The 21,580-nt window shown below is 38.5% G+C and overlaps 1 protein-coding gene across 8 annotated transcripts in view; it reads right to left on the bottom strand.

Annotated features, from left to right (window-relative positions):
• Positions 1 to 21,580, bottom strand: part of Ebf1 (EBF transcription factor 1) — a 379,326-nt gene that overhangs the window by 60,151 nt on the left and 297,595 nt on the right. For all 8 annotated transcript variants that reach the window (XM_046462212.2, XM_046462213.2, XM_046462214.2 and 5 more), the window contains exon 10: positions 21,207 to 21,333. In XM_046462212.2, coding sequence (XP_046318168.1) covers positions 21,207 to 21,333 — 127 coding nt within the window. The remainder of the gene's footprint in view (positions 1 to 21,206; positions 21,334 to 21,580) is intronic.

Here is a 21,580-nt window from a genome sequence, read left to right as displayed (position 1 = left end):
ATGAATGAATATATGAGGAGGACATGTGAAACATTTCTGTTTTGTGTGTGCACACGTAGGCCTAAATACTAAAGACTGCTCTACATGCTCCAGAGCCTGAACTCTGAAGCCAGTCTACCTGTGTTCAGATCCTGGCTCTGCTGCATCCTATTTGCATGACCTTGAACAAGTCTGGAGCCCCTCCCATCCCCCACCCCCACCTCTGCTCAGTTTCTTCATTTGCAAAGTGGAGATTATTATACTTGTCTTACTGTGTTTTTTTTTTTTTTTTAAACTGCATGTTTGAAAATAGGTTAAATGCTTATAACCACACGTGGCATAAAGCAAATAGCTTGTGCTAGCAGCAATAATTGTTCATAAATGAAAATCAGGGGGTTGTTCACTCCATATTTTTTGAGAATTTACTCTAGGTCAGGTATAGTAGTACATTGATGAACCGAACAGAAATAAGACTCTCAGGTAATCACTTAAGAACAACTTAAGTTCCTTAATAATCAGGATTGCCCTTTCTTGAGTCCTTAAAACATGCGCTACTTATAATGTACTGAGTGTTTTACTATTTTATACACTTCAAACACCAGGACAAACTACTGAAGAAGACAGGCTTATTCAGATAAGAACAAGCCTATCTTCTTATCCTCCACTATTCAGATAAGAAAGTAGAGGTTTGAGTGGTCAAGTCACCTGCCCAAGGCCAGAGAGTGAGGTCTTGACTCTACCCATTACTCCTTCAGCATCTACTGGGAACTTCTGACCGAGCACCATGCTCTGGGCTGATCAGAGAGAAACAGTGCAAACTAGACAGCCACAGGTTTGGTTTTCAATAATGAATTTGTCTCCAATTAAAATAATCATACAATGGAGAAAGCTTATAATAGACTAACTATGATATGACATTCATCTTCATGAATTTGAGACAAGATGAAACAACCAACAGAATGGCCCAGGGTTCATTTCAAGGATGTGTTTGACAATAAGGGAAAAAACAGTATTTTAAAACAATTCAAATGCATGTGCCATTTACAAAGCATCAATGATTTTTTAAAATGAGCTATTACAAAACTAATCTTAATGTTCTTTTTAATTCAGGAACTACAGAAGCTAAGTAATCATTGTTGCAATTAATTGCTTTTGTGTTGCTTGCCACTTTCCTTCCATTACGAGAAATTAAAGGATAGAAACAAATTATACAATATATATTTATTCAAGCTGAGATGACTTGACATCACCGATTGTATTTCCTAAACATTGCTTGGTTATTCTTTTAAAACTAAAACTCCTCTAGCTCCACAATGACTTAGCATACTCCCTGCAGTGTTGCACTTGATAATCATGTCTCAAAAATGTGCAGCTAGAAGAGGCTGAGATAATATGTTGTCACTCCCATATTTATCACCACATTTCCTGAATCATCCAGCTTCGTAATGATGATTTCTTTCCATTCTTTGCACTGTTTGGCAACTCCATGTTTTGTGAATACCTAAGAACGCTTATAAATATTCTCTTCCCTTGTAGCCAATAAATCTTTAAAATTAAAAGACAAAGTTAAAATGACTTCTGCACTTCACCAACTGTCTCCACTAAATGTACCATACATCTCACAATTTCAATATTCACAGTTTAAGGACTACGTGGTGACTTTCAATCTTACTGTGTGGATGAAGAAGGGGAGCTATGCTTTGCAGTTTATTGAAAGCTATTTGGGAAGTTAGTCTTGATGGTTAGATGTCTTATTCTTTCTGCTTCTTCATCCTTCCCCCTCCATTCACCCTCACTGACACCAGGCAGCAGCCTCTCTGTCCCAGAGAACTTACTTTTTTGTTGTTGTTCCTTTTAGAGTCAGAAATGGAAAGACAAATAATATAGAAACAATTTTGAGGATCTGGTGCAATGACATGGATCAATGCTTATTGAAATTTCAGGAAGCTTGATCTGCTGAGAACACAGTCAGCTGGTATGGCTCATATTTCTAGATAATGATCACAGAGTGGCTGGGGGATGGGACAGGGAGAGTGAAGCTCTTGGGTAAGTGACAGCATGGCTTTAGCACTGGGGAGAGTCTGCAGATGCTTGGAAACAAAAACCATTCACTGGTGGAAGCTGCATGAGCTGGAAGCCTCATTGTTTGTACATTGCACTCCTAATGTATCTTGCTGTTTAAAGAAGCCCTCCTCCCCATCACACTGCAGACCCCTCTCCTGTTTCTTTTTTTAATACTTGTACCAATCTGACAGTTACCACTGCCTCATGACCTGTGTGATACCACCTTCCCTTCCTAGAATAGAGGTACCTTGAGGGCAAGAACTTAACTTTCACAGAACCTCTAAGATATCTGAAACATAACAGTACATAAAATTTTTATTAAAATGAAATTTGAATATTATTGCATACTGCCCTCCAAAAAGAAAAGAAAGAATGAATATGAGATCAAAATGTCCATTCATATTCCCTCAACACTGCTTATAGGATCATCTTAATGTCTGCAAAGAACCTAGAATTCCACAGCCATGAAACACAGTGTGCCATTTTAAGGCACTACCATGATGACATCACATTGTCACATTGATATGTCATTTAATACCTCAGAAATTACAGATGACTTTGTAAGTTTGAAGTCAGCACAAATCCAAAATTCATGTCTTGCAAACCTAAATTTCAAAGTTTCAGGCCATGTTTATTTAAAGTTTTTGCTCAGGGACAATAAACATCCCTGCCTCATTCAAAAAAAAAAATCATCTTAAAGTACAAAACAATACCCTGTAGAAGCAAAAGCCAACATTTTCCATGGTCCAAAGTAGCATAAATGTATTGTTTTCAATTTAGCAACTTAACAAGAAACACAACAGATACAAGCTCCTTCAGCCAAGACAAGAATCGCTTCCAAACAGGAGAACCCATTATGTAAGATGAAGATCTGTGTGGGCCCTAAATGAACCGCACAGCATAGGAACTGTCATTAGCTACCATAAGGCAATGAAGAACTTATAAAACCAGAGCCAATGAGTTATTAAGACCAGGCACAGTGGCTTTAAGGCAATATAGATTTCTGAGCTATTTATTTATTTATTATTATTACTGAGGGTCCCACTCTCCCAGCCGCAACAATTCCAACTCTGCAGGACCCATGTAACAAGACGATGGTATCTGAGAAATAATGAGCAGAGGAATGCTGTTCTTTCTTTCAGAGCAATCTCAGGTGCGATCTTATACTGTAAAGGACTGGATCAATACGCCCAGCAGCAAGCCGCTCGATACCCCCTGAATTATTGCTTCATTTTTCTTCTTATTATAGATGAGTTGTGTTATTATTTTCCCCAAATCGATATTTTACAACCTTTTTTATCCGTTTCTCCATAAATTTTGTGATTACTTTAAATTGGGAATTCCGGTACACTAAATAAGATGCAGTACCTGAAAGGGGCAGAATGTACTGACATGGTTTTTGTTTTTGTTTTTGTTTTACTGTTTTAGATACAATGCCTGGTTAAAGGCACATCATAATCAATAGCCAAAGAAAAATCTGCAGGAGGAAAAGTTTAACATATCCCTGGGCTTGCAAAATAGAAGTGCAAAAGCCTTTAAAATATCACCACACCAAACAGCACAAAGCTGGAAAACACAAAAGGAGGCACCATTGATCAGCACTTTGCATCTGAAATTTCATTCCTAATGCTTTTTCTCCCCTCCAGTTAAAGGGCCGATGCAATCCCCTTAAATTGTGTCTCACAAAGGAGATAAGTCTGTGCACCTTGGAGAGATTTAATTGGCTTCTATAGCTGTCTCCTGCTAAGTGTTTAAAACATCAGCAAATCAAATCATGTAAACTCATATCCTATTCTGCTGTCGGTTTGCTCCAAGCTTGATTATTTAGATGTTAACATTAGCAGCGCCTACACTTAGCCAAAGAGATGGGGGAACATGCTCCCCTCCACCAGCTCCGGGATGACTTGAGTTAATTCTATGCTTCCTATGAAATAACGTGTGTTATTTGGCAGAGAATGCTCAGTGCTAACTAAATAATCATTACAGTACAGCTAGTGGTAATTACATGGTAATTCACATTAAGTTCATAATAAGCACTGTATTTTTCACTATATTCATCTGAGAATGAGGCAGAATCATAGTCTTTCATTTCTTTTTAATGCCACCCAAAATAAAAATAAAGTAAAATCATTTTAAGGGCAGAAGGACAAGGAATGTGATCCTGGTGAGTGAAGCTACAGATTTCATTAAAGAAATACTTAAATCCATTAAGTCTAATTAGACATGACATCCCGGAATTCATATAAACAGTAGTTCTAATAAACTCATTAAACACTTTTTGGTGGTTTCTTTAGAAAATGCAAAAATATTATATTATAGGCTGTTATATTACATTAAGGTTTTATAATTTTATATGGGCTCTTCTCTTTTTATGTAAAAGCCTATGGAACTTTATAAGAATAGTTCTGCTTAAATCAATGAGTCTTAAACAACAATGTGCTTCTTGTAACATGTACTTAATAATGCAATAAACTATTCTAAGTAGTATAGAATAAAATGGAAAGTACTTTATTCTGATTGGCTGAAAGATATGGGGCTGTAGGGACTCAATTTCGATGGCATTGTAGTGCACAATTTACACTCAAATTCCATTTGCATATGTATTATTTAATTTGGGCAATTATGAAGTCCTGAAACCACTTTTCCATTACCACCTGAACCCTTAGAAGGATTCACACCACGAATGCATCATATAGAAGTATTCAAAGAAGTATTCTAAGGAGAAAAAGGCAGTGGGAACAACTTTAATTGAATACTTATATTAGCAAATTAAATTAGGTCTGTTTTTAAATGAGCTACCCTTAATTAGCTGCTGTTGGGAAAGTGGAATGAATATACTTTACTTTTTACTCATTACATTTAGCATCAATGGACAACTGGCCCCTTTTGGCTTTTCACCAAAAATTGAGTGCCTTTTTAGGAAGGCCTGAAAAAAAAAATCTATTTTATTTGAATTCTAATGTAAGCCCCAAATAAAGTTACAGCAGAACTCTCTCATAAAAAAAAACTGTTTTATTTTTCTTTTATTCATTTGAAATGCCACTGATACAGTGATACCCTCCTCACCTTTAAGTGCAATGCCAACCTGGCAACACTCATTCATTGTCAGCCGGTCAGCCTGACTGTTGGGCTTCACACAGCAGCTGAAACAGCTCACTGAGCTGGACACACAGCACAGATCTCTTCCCAGGTAGGTTTGAATCTAGGGCCTGATTACCATCATCTTGCAAATATTTCACACATATTGCCCCTGATGATTCTGTCTCCAAATTCACTAAGATCACTAAACCCAGCAAAGTGATTGCTTCCTATCTCCTCCAGGGGTCTGGGATTTAAAGGCAGAATTCAGGGTGTACAGATGCCCTGTGAGGCACAGGGAAAGCAGAGCACAGCAGGGCATGGTCCATTCCAGTGGGCCCCACCAAGACCCTCCCTGACTGGGCTTTGGGAAAATGTCCCTCCAGTCCTAGGGAAGGCTCCCTACAGCGGTGCTGGTATCTGGCAGACAAGCTGCTTTAGTGCTGGGTGTCCACAGTGAGTCAGGATGAAGGAAATGGCACTGAACTGTGTGACTGCACTTCACTGAGGTGAAAATGGCACTTGGCTTTTCTGTGGGACTTTGATTTACTCAGAGGTGAAGGAAAGCTCCTTTTTCTTTTGTTAACTGAAAGACAAGGATGTAAACAGACCAGAACAATGGTGTGCACGACAAAAGATAAACAGACTGCATATTAAAAGGCCCCAAGAATGGAGTGCCCACACTACCTCAACCTTTCCTGTGTGTTTACTCAAAGATTGGTGAGCTTAAAAAATTAAAGAGCTATCCAACCACCATCGTGATGTTGGTTGAATGATTTTTCATACACATTCAAAACTTTGATGTCTTTTTATATTTGGGCATTTGGGAATCCATCCATAAAATAATTAGTAAATCCATTTGTATATTAGTTGTTCTGGTTCTATATGAAATGGTTTGTGAAAGGTTCTTCCCTCATTGGAGCCTCAGTTTTTCCTTTGCAAATTATGAGGATTGGTTCAGACTATCTCTGAGGACATTTCCATCTCCATAACTCAAATTTACATAACATGGTTCTCATGAATTTATTTTTCACAAGATCCACTATTAATTAAGCACTTGTTATATGCTATGCACAATGCTGATATTTTCACACACATTATCTTATTGCATCTTCATAGAAATCCTAAATCCTATGATATAGTAACATCCTCATTTCATAGATAAGAAAATGAAGTCTCAGATTGGTTCAGAAACTAGCAAGGAATTAATTGGTTTAGGATTATATCAATTAGGACCTTTCTTGATCCTAGATAGATCTACAGCCATCATATATCTATAGATGTCTATAGATATATTTGATATTGATAGATCTATAGCCATGCTGTTTCTTCATAACTAGTTTGAGAGTAAGGGAAATATACATGGTTGTGGAGACATGCTGTTGACTGACAGGTTAAAAAAAGAGGAATCTGTTATAAATATTATTGTTAGATTAGTGACTTTAGCTAAGTCTCTAAAACTCCCTAAGCCTAGTTCTCATCATTTGTAAAGAAGTCAACACACTAGGTTATCTTTAAGGTTCACATTCCTTCAAACATTCTTTTTTTTTTTTTTTTTTAGGATTGAACCCAGAGGTGTTTAACTACTGAACCACACATACATTCTTCCATTCATTGATTTGACTAATATTTGTTTTGCCTCTCTCTGCTAGGCACTGAAAAGACAGCAAAACAAAAACAGATGCAATAAGAAAAAAAAACAGACAGGGCCCTACCTTCATGGGCTTTATATTCGAGTGAGAGACACAGGGTTATATGCACATAAACGAAGAAACTGTGCAGATCATCTCAGCTGGTGAGAAGTGCTGCAAATACAATAAAAGCTCACATACAATTAAAAAGTCATTGATGGGGATGCAACCTAAGACTCTAGAAGCTCCCCATATAGGTAATGAACTATGTCCATAGAATAGGAAGGGGATAGGAAAGGCAGTAGAATACAACAGACACTAGTATGGCGGTATGTAGAAATGTGGCTGTATAACCAATGTGATCCTACAATCTGTACACGTGGTAAAAATAAGAATCCATACCCCATTTGAATAAAATGTATGATATATGATATGTCAAGATCATTGTAATGTTTTGAGCAACCAATTTTAAAAAAAAAAAAGAACTTAAAAAAAAAAAAAGAATGTCAACATAATCAGCATCTGCTTAAACCCAAGCACTGTGCCCCGCCTGGAAAAGCCGCTCGACATGTTGGCTCTGGTCCCTTGGACCAGCCAGAGCTGCAGAACACGCTTTTAGCATCAGGACATGGGAAGAGCTGAACACCCCTTGCCTGCAGCTGCCCTCTAATTAAAAAATATATTTAAAAAAAAAAAAGAAACTAGAAATGTGGAGAAGAACTAGTATAAGTCCATTTTGTAGGTGCAAAACTCTGAGACATCGAAAGTATAATCAATTGCTTGGAAAACTACGGATCTGATATCAGAGCCATCATTAGGTGACTCAAATGACCATGAATGAACCACTTCACTTCTTTCTAAGCCTCATTTTTCACACCTGAAAGCAGGGTTAAAAATACCTTACCTTCCTACCCTACAAGGAAAAAGACAAGAGTTCCTGAGCAGGAAAGTCCTGGTCTAATTGTAAAGCTGCATTTAAGCACATTTACATATTCACACAGACATAAGATAAGGATGAGACACATGGGCTCAATGGCCAGGCTTCCAACATCACAGTTATTATTTTTTTTCTTTGATGCTGCTAATTCTATTAACTAATCTTTCTAAGTCTTTAGAAGGTCTTCCTGTGTCTTATGAACTACCCAGAGCAAATATTTCATTTTTCTCATCTTGAAGAAATTGGAGAAATGCAAAACCAAAAAGCTTGTTCAAAACATCCTTCAGAGACCATCCTGCACCCAAATCTGCCAACAACTCAACAAGTCGCCTGCCTTCGAAGCTATTTTGAAAGTCAGTTAAAACTAAAGGAAATTATGCGTGTGTGTCTAATGACTGGAGAGATCATCCTCTGTACAGATATTTAAATGTAAATGTATTTTTGGTATTAAACAAAGTTCTAAATTAACTCCATACTGACTGGGAGTTGGTGCTTCCTGATGTTAACCACTGATGCTAATCCCAGGTGGCTCTGCCCAGCAGGTCCGGCCTTCCACCTGTGTGGTAAAGAAGCTAACCACAGTTGCTGTTAACAGGAAAAAGATGAACAATTACATGTGTGAGGTCGGGGTGCAGTCGGTACGAGGGGAAGTTTGCTCTTCTGTTTTTGTTTCTGCCCATGATTGAGGGGGTCCAGCTTCTGTCAGCTTCTCACCACGGAGAAAGATGACGGAAAATTGCAAGCCTCATATTCATGGGGTGGTAACCACTTGTACTTTCAGTACCTTGCACAGTCTGAAGCCCACTGAAAAGGGTGAGCCGACCTTATACAAATCGAAAACACTACATGTACAGATGATTCAATCTGGACGGAGGATTACATACGGCAAGTGAATAACAGGAAAGGAAAGATCACTGTGCTGAAGTATAGAGAAATGTTCCCTCCTCCAAAAAAAAAAAAATTCCCTCATTATACGATTGGAACATTTTAAAGTCTCTCCTAAGACAAAGTACTTTCTCAATCATAATTACTTTAAGCTAAGTAGAGAGAGGCCTAAAAGAACCATGGTCAATGGCACGTTAAGGAAGGTCACAGAGGAGATGAAGTCGGCCAAAGCAAAAAGGAGCAACACAAAATTAACCTAAATTTGGTAAGTTTTCTTAGGAGGTTGGCCTCTCAGCATTACAAATATTCCTCAAAGCAAGCCTTTTAAAGGTCAGTTCTTAAAGCATCATTGAGAGTGATTATGATCAGAAATTTAAATACATCAAATAATTAGGTCTGGTGTAGGATAAAACTTCTAGTGAAAGCGCCATACACAGATTTAGAGAGAACTCTACCTCTAACAATTCCATAGAAGAAAATATAATGGGATAAAATGACTCTGGCTTGGATTTGGAAAAAAAAAAATACTGCTGACAAAGATGGCTATAAATAGTATGAAAAAAAGTTGAAAACCCCCAAAGCAGAAAAGTTATATATGTAAATATTATAAATTATATATGTGATTTTAAACATGTATGCAAAACAAAATTAATATGAATTTGATAGTAGTTACAAATATGAATATGGTTAACTTGACCCTGAAACCTTAATATTTCATTAATAGGGCACCCCTTATATTCAATATCATGCTATCTTCTGACATATGTTCTGTAAAAGAAAAGATGTGCTGTCCAATGATAACGTAATGACTAAGCAAATTATGGTGCAGCCATTAAATGGATGATTGTATTTCCACTAAAGTACGTCCAGGAAGAATTTGAACCAATATAGGAAATGTTTATCTTATGATTCAAATTATAAAACCAGATGCAAAAATATATAAACATATTGTTATTTACTCTGAGAAAAATACTTGAAATTAAGCAAAGAAAATTATGATTAGACAAAAATAAATAACTGATTATCTCTGAGGGGTGGGGTAATGAATAATTTGTTCCTGCTTTTCTGCATTTTAAAAATCTTCTATATTAGCATGCATTATGTTTGTAATAATAGATTGTGACATATAGAAGTCTCTAGTTTTAGGATCCTAGAGATACCTACATTCTCCCACATTTAACATGATTTCAGGGCGTTAGAAAATCCTGCAAATTAACAAGGTAAAGTAGCAGCTGGGAGGGGCTGGGATTGTGGCTCAGCAGTAGAGCGCTCACCTAGCACAGGCGGGACCCGGGTTGATCCTCACCACCACATAAAAAATAAAAGGCATTGTGTTTGTCCATCTACACCTAAAAAAAACAAAAATAAGTTTAAAAAAGTAGCAACTGGGAGGTTTACTCAGTGCAGACTTCATCAGTCAGGGTCCCAATTCCAGCTCCTCTTCTACTAACTGCAAACCCTGGAAGGTCACTTCAGCTTTGCAAGTTTTCTAATCATATAAATGGGCTAATAATAGAGGCCACCACCTTAACACAGTTTCTTGGAAGGGTGGCATGGTAGAGGATGCTTTGCAGTTCACTATCATAAAGAGGAAGAAAATTGAAAGACAAGGTAAGGAGGAGTATGGGGAAAATGTGGAGTAGGAGGGAGCAGCAGGATAAAGGTTAAGAAAGCATGTCCCTGGAGTGAGGAGAGAGAAGAGGAGTTGGAATGTTCTATTCCAGGAAGAGTCCAGGCAGGGAACTAAATCCCCTACTCATCATTGTAATGTTGGATTTGATGAACTCACAGGTGTGGTAAAGATTTTAGATGTGTTCCAGCATTACTTATGGAAAGAACGGTGTGCTTTGTGGAACAGGAGAATAAGCAAATGGAACTCCTTGACTCTGGAGGTTGAGGGTGGAAACAGCTCCATGCTGTTTTTGCAGAATGTTCTTTTGGGAGCTGGCCCCAGCCTCTAAGGATATAGGGTCCTGGAGCAACACACTCTCACTCACTTGAGAATAGTTCATGAATTCCATCTGAGGTGTCAGTCTCAGCCTTCTGACCTCACATTGTCCAGGTATATGACTACTGACCCTCTGCTGCAGATTGCCCAAAGCAAAAAACAAAAAGAGATGAGAACCCAACTCAGCGTGCCTGTGCTTCAACATGGAGGTAAGAACATACCCCATCATAATGTCCCATGAGGCATGCAATGATTATCAAAGACCAGAAATTGTTTTAAATTCATAATACCCTGATATTTATGATATTGCTTAATGAAGAATCAGATTATATAATATTATGTAAAATATCCCTCTGATTTGGTGATGAAGTAGATCTATGCATAGGAAAAAGGTCTGTGAGATACCTATCATTAAAAATTGTGGGCTGGAGTTGAAGCTCAGTGGTAGAGCACTTGCATAGCACATGTGAGGCACTGGGTTTGATCCTCAGCACCACATAAAAATAAAGAAATAAAATGAAGGCCTTGTGTTCATCTACAGCTAAAATGTATATTTTTAAGAAATAATATTAACACTTCACATTTATTGTTTATATTTTTAAAACAGGAAGTAATGGGAGCATGCTAATCTCATTTTAATTATTTTTAATTGGTGCTTCCTAAATTATCTGAAATCCGTAGGTAGTATTTTGCAATAAAGAAAGAAAAACAAGTTTTAATGCTATAGTGGGCACCATTATCTCTGAGCTCTAACAATGAACAGAAGGACCATCATTCCACACCACTGCAAACAAATGAAACGGAAAAGAACCCTCTACAAATATCGGGAATAACTCTCAGAAAAAGATGTTTCCTTTCCCTTCCTCTTCCTACTCCAAGATATTAGAGAAAATTCAAGATACAGAGTTTAAAAGTTGAAGGGTTAATTTATCACAAGGCTGCTGGACAACCATAACCAAAAAAAATTATCCTTAAAAACTTCCAATAGTTTACTGGCTTTGAAAACCAAATCATGTTATATCATACTAAAAAGATTAGAGGTTCAAGACTTTATTGTATTGCATGACACTGGCAAGAATACACATAAAGCTCGGTTCCTACCTTTATTGTTAATAGCTTTCTAATCCTTTACCCGAAATTTATAGTTTAGAAATGGCAACACATCTTAAAGATTAAAGCCATGTGACAAATAGTTCATGTCCCTTAATAACCAAATCACATGCCTTAGATTGGGCAGCTTATCTGCCTTTTACTCCTATACGGTTTCATGGGTAGGAAATACTTTATGTCCCTATTACATGAATGATAAATGGGATTGTTCCTTATGGTCTGTTATTTGCTTGGCTGTAGTCAATATGTTTTCTTTGGACAGGGATTTCTGTGATTTATCTCTCTCCCGGCCTTATCACTTATTAACTCTGGGTAGACGGAAGAAAGCCAAGGTTGTATATAGGGCCTCGTGGCCATTTAGACCTCTAATGTCAGTGAAAATATCCCTTTTAATGATCCTGTTACACTAGCTACTCAAGCCCTGATTATACTCCACTCCAAATAGGAAAGAAAGGTCGTAATTCTTGGAAAGTGTATACATAAAATATGCAAAATAACATGCTTCCTTCAGACAGGCTTTATTCTTTGCAGAAATGGCTTGCATTTTATAGATGTCACTGAAGTGCAATGGTTACTTTTAGTGATTTTGGTTGCAGTCAGTGTGCCCACTATGGTACCAAGTGTTTAACCGTGTAAGTGCCAGCAGACTCAGAATCACTGAGAACATCAAAATGTACATCAGATCTGAAAATTTAAGATCACATTTTGTTAAAAACAAAACAAAGCAAAACTCCTTTCAGTGGAGAGGAAGACTAGTACCCATTCTTTGTATCACAAAAGCAGAAAGAATAAACATTCCCTCTGCCTTGAATTCTTTCCTTTGTGTGTAAATGGCTCATTTGGAGTCATGTTAAAAACATACGGAGAGGAACAGCCTGTAAAATTTTTTTTCTTACTGGGTCTTTTCCAATTAGGACACCGTGAAGGCAGTACTACTAGTCAAGTGTTCATTACGAAGCCCTCTTTCAGCAGAATCCTAAGTGAAAACAATCTGATAAAAAAAAGAAAACACATTCTTGCCTTCCTCTCCCCCCACTCTTCCTGAGCTTGCTTAGGCCTGTCTTCATAACAATTAACATATGTGTAGAATGTCACCCTCTGCAAAACATTTTTATGCCCATTCTCTCATGGATAATCACAAGGCCCTTGGGAAGCTCAAGAGAGATGGCCCCACCATGTCAAGCTGAGGAAGACAAAAATCTGGTGGCCTTAAACTCTTTGTCTCCCTCATCTCCCTCCTACATTGAATGCATCTCAATGTCATTTCTTCCTCTGGAATTCTCTTAACTTCCATCTCCATCCATTACCACCTTAATTGAAGCTGCTGAATCTCTTTTTTGGACTAACTATGATGACCTCCTAAGAGGTCTTCCAACATCCACTCATCTCCACTGTTCCAGCTGGCCAGAGTTGTTTTACTTCTGAAATGTAGATATGGTCATGTCCAGATGTCTTGCAGTATCATTACAAACAATGAAAGAACTGTCCCTTACTCTAAAGATAACCACCAAACTCTTCTCCAGGTACTTCTCCCTGCCCACGTCTTCAACCTTCTCCCTCAAGATTCTCCTCCTCCCTTTGATGCTTCAGCCTAGCTAGATTTCTCATAATCCTTCAAGATGCCACATTGCTCCCACTCAGTGCCTCCTTGCAGGTTCCACCTTCTGGAACACTCAGTTTCCCTGGACCCCATCCTACTTCAACCCTTGCTAACTGTTCATCATCCTTCAAACTTCAGTATACACAAGTTTTCCTGAGGGAGAGATCTCTCTAATTGGCCCTTTACAGTTTCTTCATCATGAGCTTATCTGAAACTATGTTCTTGTGTCTCTGGACTCTTTTCAGGTCTAAAATAATAAACTTACTAAGATCCATGTTCCCGGTAGGAATGGAGGAACTTTGAATAGGACAAAAGAGAGGAGGGAGGGAGGAAAAGGGAGGGTGATTTAGGGTAGAAAAGATGCTACATTGAGATGGACATCGTTACCCTAAGTACATGTATGAAGACACAAATGGTGTGCTCTACTTTGCGTACAACCAGAAAATGAAAAATTGTGCTCCATTTGTGTATAATGAATTAAAATGCATTCTGCTGTCATGTAGAACAAATTAGAACAAATTAATTAATTAATTTTAATTAATTTTTTAAAAGATCCACGTTTACTCTTAGACTATAAGATCAATGAAAACAGAACTGTGTCTGGTTTACTGAATGCCATTTGAGGATGTTGATAAGAACTGGTTTGGAACATTGCCTAGAAGAGAACAAGCAATCTGCGGACATTCCTGAGGTAAATGAATAAAGGCAGTGGTAAGATCAGAACTAAAACCCAGGACTCTGCTTCCTACACTAATACCAAAAAAGAAATAATGTTTTAATAAATGTGGCATTTATACACAATGGAGTATTACTCTGCATTAAAAAATGACAAAATCATAGAATTTGCAGGGAAATGGATGGCATTAGAGCAGATTATGCTAAGTGAAGCTAGCCAATCCCTAAAAAACAAATGCCAAATGTCTTCTTTGATATAAGGAGAGTAACTAAGAACAGAGTAGGGTCGAAGAGCATGAGAAGAAGATTAACATTAAACAGGGATGAGAGGTGGGAAGGAAAGGGAGAGAGAAGGGAAATCGCATGGAAATGGAAGGAGACCCTCAGGGTTATACAAAAGTACATACAAGAGGTAGTGAGGGGAAAGGGAAAAATAATACAAGGGGGACAAATGAATGACAGTAGAGGGGGTAGAGAGAGAAGAGGGGAGGGGAGGGGAGGGGAGGGGGGATAGTAGAGGATAGGAAAGGCAGCAGAACACAACAGACACTAGTATGGCAATATGTAAATCAATGGATGTGTAACTGATGTGATTCTGCAATCTGTATATGGGGTAAAAATGGGAGTTCATAACCCACTTGAATCAAAGTGTGAAATATGATATATCAAGAACTATGTAATGTTTTGAACAGCCAACAATAAAAAATTAAAAAAAAAAGAAATAATGTTTTAATCATGAAAGTTGATATAATATCTGAGTGTGCTCTAGTGATCATTTATTTGAATTTTCAATGGAAATAACACTCAGTTTTTCACATATGGGTTTATTTGGGGGGAACATTCATACTGGATCAGGAACTGTCAGGATTGAATTACTTATATTGACTATTTGCTCCTTAAATAAAAGTACTATTAAAATATGTCTACAGATGAGAAAATGAAGAATATTTATAGTATAAATCTAATCCCATTTGTTCATTAACAGAAATCCCAACTACTAGGTTCTGTGCATGAAAATGTCAAGTGAAAAGGGATAGATTCTTAATTAACAGCTCTTATTTACATCCTGTGTCATCCAGAGCACAAAAATCAATGAGGACCCATTGATCCTGGGCAATATGTCAATCAATTATTAGAAAACATCTATTGTGAGTAAGACACTGAGTCAACTTGCTTCAACATAATGTAAAAGGGGTGTAATATTGGGGAGGGGTATTTCTTTCTTCATGAAGTTAGTGCATCACTTTTTCTGATTTTTCTACCTAAGAACAGAACAAGGGAGCTATGGGCATAAGGAAGTGGTGATGAACATGGAACAAAAGAGATCCAACGACAGTTACTCTTCCTGTCAATCAAGACAAACCACAGGGAATATCAAAGTCACTTAGTCCAATTGGCTCATTTTACAATGTAGAAACTGGAGTCCAGAGTACAAATGCAACTTGTTGTAAGTCTTGTAGCCAGTCAAGAGAAAATCTGGAGCTAGAACTCAGGCCTCTGCTCTTGGCCAAATGTTCTCCACTACACCACAGTGGCCAGGGAATGCTCAGAGGAAAGAGTTTGAACTGCACTTGTGCAAAGGGGAATTAATATGTTCAAAGTAGCTGACTATGGAGTGAGCTTGAGGCACAGTAAGGAGACAGGCTTGAATGGAGCTGAGAAAATACAGCTCCCAGAGTGGAGTGCACTGTGAATGCCAAGTGCAGAGCTTTGGACTATATCTGACACACAGTGAGCAAACAAGGAAGGTTTCTCTGCAGGGCAATGATAAGAAAGTGGCTTTTCAGAAGCTTAATTTGGCAATGAATCAGTGTAAGAAAAAGCTAAAAAGCAGGAGATTCATTAGGCTCTAACTCTCCACTTCTCCCTTAACACTGATCACTTTGTTCATTCCCAAGTGGCAGCTTCCATTATGTGGAGGAGGTTCCCAAGAACTAAGCAGAGAGCTTTCTGGCCTGCAACCTCTTGAACTGGGAGCTGAAGCTGATTGTAACCTGAACGCCTGAAGTGGGCTGGGGATGGCTGCACCTGAAGTACTGTTGCCTCTAGAGGAGAGGTCCACATTTGAGATGAAAACAGAAAAATAGGCATGTTTTGTTACTGAAAAAAAAAATCTATACACCAGAGAAGTTTTCAAATCAAATCATGGCTGACTTATCAAAAAATATTTATTGTTGGATGCCATTCCCAAGCAAATATTTGTTATGATCTATGGTTTGTACATGGTTGGTCCTCCAAAGGATTCATGTACTGAAAGCTTGGCACCCAATGTGACTCTACAAAGAAGTGGCACTTAGTGGAAGGTAATTAGGTCATTAGGGGCACAACACTTACATGGGATTAATGTAATTCTTTTGGGATCATGATAAGAGTGAGCCATTACAAAAAGAGTGAGCCTAACCCCTGAATCCCTCTGGCTTCTTGTCTTGTCATGTAATGCTCTTACATATGCTCCCGCTACTATGCCGTCCGCCATGTTGTGATGCTGCCAACAGGCCTTACCAGAAGCCAAACAAATGGGATCATTTGATTTTGCACTTTCAATCTCCAAAACTGTGAGCTGAATAAACCTCTTTTCTTTATAAGTAAGTAAGAAATTTCAGTTGTTTTGTTATTGAAACAGAAAATACAGTAATATATAACCAAACAGTTATATTTACATTTATAAACCTTTTTTCTTGATATACAAAGTGTGATATTTCACACTTTGCCTTGTAAATTTGAGGTTGATTAGTGTTATTTGTTTCTTTAATTTGCTGATGTCTATAATTCTATTATTATAAATTCTAAAGGACATTTCTTAGACCTCTAGGAAGATGGTGATAATAAACAACTTATGTAGAGAGTCAGCAGCAAAGGAATGAATAAGTAAAAAGAGTAACCACCATTTATTTGTTAGTAGAAACTACCAGTATCTGGACTCCTTCTAGGTGCCATACGTAAAATTTCCTGATCCTAAAAACAACCTTAGCAAGTTATTTTTATCCTCTTATAAAGATGAGGTGACTATGGTTCAGAACCATCATACAGTGTCTCAAGAATACCTCTCCAGTAACTGATAAAGACAAGACTTCAACCTATATCCACCATCTTGAACCCAAACACCCATCACTATGCTGTTCTGTCTTCTTGAAAGTGAGGAAGGAAATGATGGGAAGAGGGGGAAAAAAGAGAGGATAGAAGGAGAGGGACAAATGGAGGAGGGGATGAAGGATAAAACAAAGCACATATACACAGATCAAAATATAAAGGAAGTAGCACGAAGAAGAAGAAGAAGAAGGAAAGGAAAACTTGAAAGTCATAAAAGTCAGCGAGGACCATAGAACAATTTGGGCCAAAATGACCCCTCCTCACACACAGCAGTGTACTGTGTGCGGGTGAGATATGTGGGGTTATTCTGGGCACAGGGAACAACCAGAAGGTATTCCCAGGAAGAATTTTTATTTCAAGGTAAATTCTGAGACTGTTATGCAAAGGCTTGGATTAGTTGGAAGTTGGGTGGAAAATGTTTGAAATGGGACACTGGGTGGTGGAAAGGATCTGAGTGGTGTCCTAATTATACATCTGGGCCGTTAGATGATCATTAATGGAGACTACTCCAAGTTTGAGGTCAGCAGGTAATGCAGAGCTCACAGAGCATACTTAAGCTCCTCAAGCACCATCCTGTGGACCACTCTTCCACTCACCTTTTCCCCATAGAGGTCTCTTCCATGGGGAAGTAACTAGAATGAAGGCAAAACCTGCAATTAGATTTGGCCACTTCTTATCAGGAAAACCAATTCTAAGGACCTTGAAGGAGCACTGAAAAGCTTCTAAGTATCTTGTATCAGCATTCAAGGACATTCAGGGCTTAGTGGAAGAGATCATGATTGTAAGAGATGCAAGTTGCTTAAGGATTTAACAAGTGCAAGAAAATCAGCTGTGAGAATGTTGAAGGTATTAGGGAGACCCACACGTGGCAGTGAAGGTATGGTAGATTTGGGGCCAGACAGGTCAGACACATGATCCTAGAACTTGAAAAATAATCCTGTGATTAGAAAGGGCTTTTATGTCCTTGTCTAAGAGTAACAACACAATAAAGTAAATTCTGGAATGTGCTATTCAGCTTTTGTTCCATCAAAACTACAAACATAAGAGCATCAGAGCATCGTACATCTGGAAGACAAGACTTCCTTGTGTGACTCTGATCTGAAGGGCCAATGATAGAGGCTGTTCTCCCCATCCTTCCATGGGGGGGGGGGCAGCCTGTAGTCAAATTCTCTCCACCCTCCCCAAAAGTCTACCTTTATTTGCATAGAGTAGATCAGGATGCTGTCTGGGTGATTTGCTTTTTTTTTTTTTTTAAGTATAGATTTTTAGAACCTTCCATATCTATATAAACTCAAGCTTTCTCTTAAACACTTTGAAAGCTGCAAGACTCCCTTAATTGGGGGTGCTATTTTTTTTAAAGGGAAAAATTCCAAGTGACATCCTGCTAAGAAACAAGAGGGTTAGCTCACCCAATTCAGAAAATCAAGGCTCACATCTTGAAATACTATGGATATTAAAGAAAATGAAGTGTGAACTTCTGTGGGTGGACAGAGGAGGGGTGCTGTACATTTACAAGGACCTGAGCAGTTGTTTGGATACAAAGAACAGAAAGGTTTTACGAGCCCCTCTCCATGCCTTCACTAGTAAGTGGTGACAGGCAGAGAGGTAAACTGAGTAAATCACAGGGGACAGTAGCCCCAGCCCTGAACAAGGGTCCCTCGGCAAAAGCCTTTAATGCTAATGATTATGAGGCCCATGTGCCGCTTCACCAATTAACAGAGATTGCTTTTGTTAGAAATGAGGATATGTCACAGAAACCGTTAACAGCCAACTATTGTGGTGAGGAAGTGTTTGTGCCAGTTTCTTCAAATCTTTATTTTCCAACACAGGGTAACATGAGGCTCTCCCTAGAATACTTAGAAAACTAAGTTTTCTTGTGCCTTGCCCACCATTTCAAGCAGGACCGCTGGGACCTCTTTTCCCATTTTAAGTTTCCCACACATGGACTCACATTTACACACACCAAATTATCATTCTTTCTCTTCACTCCTTTCTTAGATTTGCAAATCTACTGCTTTTATCTTTGATCTTACTTCCAGTCTGATACAGGTTTTCCCGGATGTGATTTCTTTAAATTGACGGTAATTTTTTTAATGGTTAAAAAAAAAATTCCAAATAATGATGGGTCCCTAGCTATTTTCTTTTGAGAACTTAAGTAATTTAATGGGGATGACTTTTTTTTTAACTTTTACGGCCAGGTGGCTCTAGGGGATATTTTGTTGAACACTGATTAAAAATAATTTCTTCTAAATGAGACCTGACCACAAAATGGAACCATTAATGGGCAGGGACATTGTCACCAAAGCGGAAACCATGGCTGATTGCCTCCTGTACCTCCCACTACACAAGCATTTTCTTCTTTTTCTTCTCCTTTTCTTGTTCTTAATAGCAGAGTAAATAAGCAGCCAGCAAGGACTAAAATGTTTTCGGCCAAAAACGGAGTCCAAACTCCTCAGAGAAAACATTGGCCTCTGTGGTTTTGTAATATGTTCCAGAACACCGAGTTCAGTGAGGAACATTGTGAAAAACTCCCATCCATTGGAATGATGGTGGGGAATGTTACAGTATCAGAAATTTCAATTGGTCCTTTTCCTGCAGACCCATAATGAGGCTTGTAAAAAAAAAAAATAGTGCTATGTGGAAGTTCTCATGGGAAAAATGAATGGCAAGAAATCCTAGCTTTAAAAGAAACAGCTAATCTGCTAGTTTGATTGTTCTTCAAAACTTACGCTGAACCAATGAGCCTAATTAAAAACACTTGGCCTACTTCTATAAAGCATCATAGCTTTCTCTATGCTTCGTTTGTATACACCACAAAACTCCAGATAGACTATTATTTTTTCAAGTGCTCACTAACAAAGTGCTGACTTTGTTGGGATAGCTGAGCTAATTTCTTGAACTCAGTATGAAACCTTAGCTAAACAAAATTGTGGTAATTTTCCTTAATTTGTAAAAGTGATTGGAGTGCAAACAAAATTTTCCTCTTGGGTCAATCCTATAATTTTCAATTAACTAAAACTAATCGTCAGGCAGGCACCAAACCTGCATTTTGTTTAAAGGGCTGGGAGGCATTTCCAAGGGTCAGGATGCATTAATTGTTTTTATAATTTTGAGAGAAAGAGACTGACTAAGATACACGTTTGGTTTTGCTTCTAGTATTAAAATACATGGGAAAGATGCTTTAAGGCAAATGTCAGGGCAAAATAAAATCTGTCCATTTAATTGTATGGTTATAATTAGGATGTGTTAACACAGTTATTCCTTTACTTCTCTGGAATCTCTTTGTGTGAAAGCTTCCCCTCTGTACGTACTCTGGCCTTGAGGTCCTTCGCAGAGTAGACAAGACCTGAAACCAGCCTGTGGAGAAAGCTAGCTAGGAATGACTGATACTGAGCAGAGGGCCCCCAAACTTTACTACTCCACATGGGGTCCTTTGACCTGCAGTGTGCTCTTGTTTTCAAGCTGTAAGCAAAGAGGAGTCTCAGGTTCTGCCCAGACCTACTCCAGCAGAATCCCAACTGTTAAAAAAGATCCCTGGGTGTTTGGTTTGCACACTACAATATGGCAGGGAGCGGGGGGGGGGGGGGGGGGGGGGGGGGGGGGAGCACTCAGACTATGCACTGGGTGCATTTCCACTTCCTGCCTTTCCAGATCCTGCCTGGTTCCCTGCATGTGATGGGAGGAAATTCATATTCACCCTGTAACCCTAGCTTATTACCACAAGGCAGGTCCTTGTGCCAAGGCTGGTTTGGGAGTACAAAATGCAGTTGACTGGGGAAAAAGGCACCAGCCCAGAATTAAACATGAAAACTACTAACTGTATTTAATACAAATACTACAAGCAAGCTAGAAGAGAGTTAAAAAGAACACCTTCTGCTCCATAAGCAAGCAAACCCTAGTAGTTGGCTTAACCTCCAGAGAGACCTCAGCATTGTCTAGCAACTACTCTTCCTTTTATTCCTCATGCTGTGCTTTAGATATCCAACCAGTTATTTCAACGTAGACACCCAGATGAATTCTTTAATAATAATCAAAGTATCTCATCTGGTCATACATCTGGTGAAATGGGGAAAGAAAGTAGGTCTTAACGGAAACTAGATTTAAACATACACACACACACACACACACACACACTTGTGCTTATGAGAGAAAGTGAAAGACCACACAGGCCAAGACAGCCCTGTTGTCCCCATGCACAGCAGTTCTTACCTGTGTAAATGAATCTGCCCGGTGTCCCTTTGCAGAACTGCTTGGATTTATAGGACAATGTGACTTCCACAACTCCAGGGATGTGCCGCGGAGGTGTCTGCACACGGATGGCATGAGGAGTGATCAACTGGAGGAGACATTGTGGGAAGAAGATGGTCATTGCCACATGCAAAGGACTCATATCACGGCTTCCCTATCAGCTGTCCATAAACAAAGCTTTAAAACACATAATTAACCTGTCAATGTTTAAACACAATCTTGATGGAACTTGTATAAAAGACACTGACAACAATATTTACAAGTGCTCTGAGCACAGCCATAACAACATTATCTGGGTTTTCCTACATGGCAGGCACTGTGCTTCCTGGTTTGAA

This window comes from Marmota monax, unplaced genomic scaffold, assembly GCF_021218885.2.
Source record: "Marmota monax isolate L192 unplaced genomic scaffold, Marmota_monax_Labrador192_F-V1.1 WCK01_AAM20220418_F8-fsc00236, whole genome shotgun sequence".
Lineage (NCBI taxonomy): Eukaryota > Metazoa > Chordata > Mammalia > Rodentia > Sciuridae > Marmota > Marmota monax.
This window is presented reverse-complemented; position numbering and strand designations above follow the sequence as displayed.